Source organism: Nanorana parkeri, unplaced genomic scaffold, assembly GCF_000935625.1.
Source record: "Nanorana parkeri isolate BGI_ZX_2015 unplaced genomic scaffold, ASM93562v1 scaffold3547, whole genome shotgun sequence".
NCBI classification, from domain to species: domain Eukaryota; kingdom Metazoa; phylum Chordata; class Amphibia; order Anura; family Dicroglossidae; genus Nanorana; species Nanorana parkeri.
In genome coordinates this window covers 17,784-23,292 of record NW_017309815.1, presented here as the reverse complement: position 1 = coordinate 23,292, position 5,509 = coordinate 17,784, and the positions used below count along the sequence as shown (strand labels likewise).

At 51.2% G+C, this 5,509-nt stretch overlaps 1 protein-coding gene across 1 annotated transcript in view; it reads right to left on the bottom strand.

Annotated features, from left to right (window-relative positions):
- Window positions 1-5,509, bottom strand: part of VSX2 (visual system homeobox 2) — a 26,170-nt gene that overhangs the window by 7,329 nt on the left and 13,332 nt on the right. Inside the window, exons 2-3 of the mRNA XM_018575098.1 lie at window positions 2,567-2,648; window positions 574-686 (exon numbers count right to left, since the gene is read on the bottom strand). Of these exons, the coding sequence (XP_018430600.1) occupies window positions 574-686; window positions 2,567-2,648 (195 nt within the window). The remainder of the gene's footprint in view (window positions 1-573; window positions 687-2,566; window positions 2,649-5,509) is intronic.

Below are 5,509 nucleotides of genomic sequence, written 5' to 3'. Positions count from 1 at the left end.
TCATTAGCACATGAAAGAGATATTTCCTTCACTGCTGTGAACATGAAGCCGGCCGTCATCATCATGACCCCGAACTCCAATCTCTGCATGACGAGCCGCCATTATCCGGAGCTCCAGAATATTGATCGTCCGTTCTACAACTGATCACTTCCCGATCAATAACCCCAAACTTACACTACGCCCTCCATTCTATACTATACATCATAGAGCCATCTCTACCCCTCCCCCGCACCCCGTATACCCTCCATTATTATATACACTCTATTGCCATAAGTATCTGTTGCTGTTGTTCCCAGTTGCTTCCACTTTGTTATAATCCCAGTAACAGGCGACCGCGGAATATTTAGTAGCCGGGAAATGTCACGGAACATCCAAATCCAATGATATGGAGGGGGAGGGCCCCAATACTTTTGGCAATATAGTGTACCCTGTATGGTCCTTCCTGCCCCTTCCCCACGCCCCGTATACCCTCCATTATATACTCTGTCTGTACATGCGTTTTGGTGTTATTAGATTTGGTTCCTGGACGCACGTGACTTCTACCTTTTGAGAACGCAGATAAACGCGTATAGCCGCCAGGTGTGAATGTCTTCATTGCCAGCATCTCCCGGGCGTACACATCGGGATAATGGGCCTCATTGAAGGCTTTCTCCAGTTCCTCCAGCTGGTACGAGGTGAAGATCGTCCTGGGAAGACATCACTAAGGATTAGGATGACTCCACGCCGCCTCCTGCACCCACTGTGACTACACAAGACTTCCAGGGGCTGCAGCCTGGGAGATGTGCCAGACTGACCAGAGGACTCTAATGTTGGCTCTCCTGAGAGGCTCCATACAAATCATTCAGATGTTTCATCACATCGGAGGTTTTCAGGAAGTGAAGCTCACACTTTAATGGTCATATACAGAGCAAAGCCTTCCCATGCCAGCGAGGGGAGAGGAGTTTCGGCATCGGCAGGCAGAGGCTTGGCATCTTCTTGTGTTACCATCGTGGAGTGAAAATGGATGCAAAATGGTGAAATGCCATTCCCAACATTCACCACCACCCAGTCTGCGTGTGTTGTGGAAGCATAACTAGACATAACCCCCAACATTCACCCTCTTCCCAACATGGACTCAATGGTTGAAGGTGGATGGATGATCCGATGGATGGACACTTGGATAGAAGGACAATCCGATGGATGGACAGTTGGATGGATGGACACTTGGATAGAAGGACAATCCGATGGATGGACAGTTGGATGGATGGACACTTGGATAGAAGGACAATCCGATGGATGGACAGTTGGATGGATGGACACTTGGATAGAAGGACAATCCGATGGATGGACAGTTGGATGGATGGACACTTGGATAGAAGGACAATCCGATGGATGGACAGTTGGATGGATGGACACTTGGATAGAAGGACAATCCGATGGATGGACAGTTGGATGGATGGACACTTGGATAGAAGGACAATCCGATGGATGGACAGTTGGATGGATGGACACTTGGATAGAAGGACAATCCGATGGATGGACAGTTGGATGGATGGACACTTGGATAGAAGGACAATCCGATGGATGGACAGTTGGATGGATGGACACTTGGATAGAAGGACAATCCGATGGATGGACAGTTGGATGGATGGACACTTGGATAGAAGGACAATCCGATGGATGGACAGTTGGATGGATGGACACTTGGATAGAAGGACAATCCGATGGATGGACAGTTGGATGGATGGACACTTGGATAGAAGGACAATCCGATGGATGGACAGTTGGATGGATGGACACTTGGATAGAAGGACAATCCGATGGATGGACAGTTGGATGGATGGACACTTGGATAGAAGGACAATCCGATGGATGGACAGTTGGATGGATGGACACTTGGATAGAAGGACAATGCGATGGATGGAAAGTTGGATGGATGGACACTTGGATAGAAGGACAATCCGATGGATGGACAGTTGGATGGATGGACACTTGGATAGAAGGACAATCCGATGGATGGACACTTGGATGGATGGACACTTGGATGGATGGACACTTGGATGGAAGGACAATCCGATGCATGGATGGTCCGATGGATGGACAGTTGAATGGACAGTCCGATGGATGGACAGTTGAATGGATGGACACTTGGATGGATGGACAATCCAATTGATGGACAGTTGGATGGATGGACAGTCCGATGGATGGACAGTTGGATGGATGGACAGTTGGATGGACGGTCCGAGGGATGGACAGTTGGATGGATGGACACTTGGATAGAAGGACAATCCGATGGATGGACAGTTGGATGGATGGACAGTTGGATGGATGGACACTTGGATAGAAGGACAATCCGATGGATGGACAGTTGGATGGATGGACACTTGGATAGAAGGACAATCCGATGGATGGACACTTGGATGGAAGGACAATCCGATGCATGGATGGTCCGATGGATGGACAGTTGAATGGACAGTCCGATGGATGGACAGTTGGATGGACGGTCCGATGGATGGACAGTTGAATGGATGGACACTTGGATGGATGGACAATCCAATTGATGGACAGTGGATGGAGCGCGGGGTACCTGTGCCTCCTCTTCTTCCGTTTCTTGTTTTGGTTGAGGGATTTGTTCAGTTTTCTGTCAGTGGAAGAAATCTCCTCGGAATCTGCAAATAAAAAAAACAGAAAATGTCCATCAGACGTTCCGTGGGACATGTGGCACATGTGACTAGGACATGTTACCACGCACATCATCTCAGGGGGAGGTAAATGCCTTTCTCCCTGAGATCTCGTGAGATTACAGATGAGATTTCCCAGCAATGCTCTGCTGATGTCACCTTCCCAGGATGCAACACTCGGGCACAGATTACATCACTAATGCCCAAGAGGACCAGGAAGTGGAAAAACAATAACTGTCAGTCAAAGGGAAATGTGTTTGTTGAGCTTTTGAATGTGAGATGGTTTCATATCAGCACGAGGGTCTGCACGCTCAGGTGATTTGTTAGTGATGGGGGTAAAGGTCCGCTTTAATATTGTATACGCTGTACTCAGTGGCGTAACAATCGCCATAGCGACCCAGGCGGCCGTTATGGGGCACAGGGGGGGGGCCCGGCCAGGGCATCCCTCTGATGCCGTGTGGGCTGCCTGGGTCGCTATGGCATGTAAGGGTGCTTGCTGTCACTGACACAGCTCAGCAGCAGCGTGTGTCAGTGACAGCCAGCAGCTACGGCAGAAGAGATCGGCGTTTGCAGTGAAGGAGGAGGCGGGGCCCAGGGACGGAAGAGGAGGCGGGGCACCGGCTACCACGGAGGCGGGCAGAGCTGACAGGTAAGAGGTGTGCAGCCCATCTGAGACCCTGCAGATCCCACTATAGAGAGTCTAGTGCAGGGTCACTCTCAGGTGGGCTCTGCAAGTGGCATAACTAGCAATCACGGGGGCCCCATACAACATTTTGCTACGGGGCCCTGTGATTTCTAGTTACGCCCCTGACTGTACTGCAAACATTGGAGGTGTGCTGCACCATTGCTCTTGCTGGGAGCCCGTTATCTGTCAGCTGTGCTGCACCTCCCGTCGCAGGATTGATTATCCTTCTGCGGCATATGAATTGCGTGTCGCCCCACATGTAGCGCGCGCACGTGGCTAGAGATCACCGTGCTTTATTTGCCTTTGCAGCCTATCGGGGGTCTGGCCCCTCCCACAACAGGTATGCGGTACCCCCCGGCCTTCCCTGTGTCACGTGCTGAAAGGAATACAATGACTGACATCCTTCATCCCGCCACAGTGTACTGCACCTAAGGAGGAGGCCCGGCTGAGCTCTGCCACGGCAACCTTGGGCCAAGCGCTTCAGCGGGTATCGGCACGCCTTCCTAATCCGCCCCAATCCACCGTGGACGCCCGACGAATCGACCAATCCTGCACTAGAATTTGATGCTCCTTCTCGGACGCGCCTTAGTACATCCCAGCGCTGCGAGCCGGTGACAAAGGGCAGAGAAGTCACATGTCCCCCAGGCTGTCATCTGAGACGGGGAGTGTGAGGCCGCAGGTACCGAGAATGAGGAACATTGGCTCCATTCCTCGGATCATGAGACGGAGTCTAGATCTGCAATGTATTGGTTCTGGTCTGCGGTCTGTAGTGCATTGGTTTTGGTCTGAGTTCTGCAGTGCATTGGTTCTGGTCTGAGTTCTGCAGTGCATTGGTTCTGGTCTGAGTTCTGCCGTGCATTGGTTCTGGTCTGAGTTCTGCCGTGCATTGGTTCTGGTCTGCAGTGCATTGGTTCTGGTCTGCGGTCTGCTATGCATTGGTTCTGGTCTGAGTTCTGCCGTGCATTGGTTCTGGTCTGCGGTCTGCAGTGCATTGGTTCTGGTCTGCAGTCTGCCATGCATTGGTTCTGGTCTGAGTTCTGCAGTGCATTGGTTCTGGTCTGAGTTCTGCAGTGCATTGGTTCTGGTCTGCAGTGCATTAGTTCTGGTCTGCAGTGTGCCGTGCATTGGTTCTGGTCTGAGTTCTGCAGTGCATTGGTTCTGGTCCGAGATCTGCAGTGCAATGGTTCTGGTCTGAGGTCTGCCATGTAATGGTTCTGGTCTGAGGTCTGCAGTGGCATGGTTCTGGTCTGAGGTCTGCCATGCATTGGTTCTGGTCTGAGGTCTGCAGTGCATTGGTTCTGGTCTGCAGTGCATTAGTTCTGGTCTGCAGTGTGCCGTGCATTGGTTCTGGTCTGAGTTCTGCAGTGCATTGTTGCTTGGTTCTGGTCTGCGGTCTGCCGTGCATTGGTTCTGGTCTGAGGTCTGCAGTGACATGGTTCTGGTCTGAGGTCTGTAGTGGCATGGTTCTGGTCTGAGGTCTGCCATGCATTGGTTCTGGTCTGAGGTCTGCAGTGACATGGTTCTGGTCTGAGGTCTGTAGTGGCATGGTTCTGGTCTGAGGTCTGTAGTGGCATGGTTCTGGTCTGAGGTCTGCCATGCATTGGTTCTGGTCTGAGGTCTGCAGTGACATGGTTCTAGTCTGAGGTCTGCCATGCATTGGTTCTGGTCTGAGGTCTGCGGTTTTAATAACAAAAACTTGGCTCCCAGACCCGAATAGGATTGGGAGCTCCCAAATGCTGTTTGGCAACAGAGTTGTTATTATTATGACAGGCCCGGTCCCGAATGCCAACAAATGAGCAGAACAAGTCCCGTGATGTCACGACTGGCTCCGCCCATTTGGTGGCATTCGGGTCAGATCTGCCATTTTTTTGGCGGTGTTCGTTGGGATCAGACGGGTCGGTGGGAGTCGGGTGTTTTTGCTTTCAGCGAGTCGCTGGACCACATGATTACACAGTATTTGAGGTTGAATGAAGACAAAGGTCCATCGGGTTCCACCTTCATTGGCCTTCAGATGACAAATCGATGGAAACTTTATTCCTAAATAAAGGAAATGTCACAAATTGTCTTGTGTGTTTATTTACAATGTTACTGTATTTGGTGAATGAGTAGGGGGTGACAACTGGAGCCCTCACTGACCACCTGGAGCCCTCACTGACCACCTGGA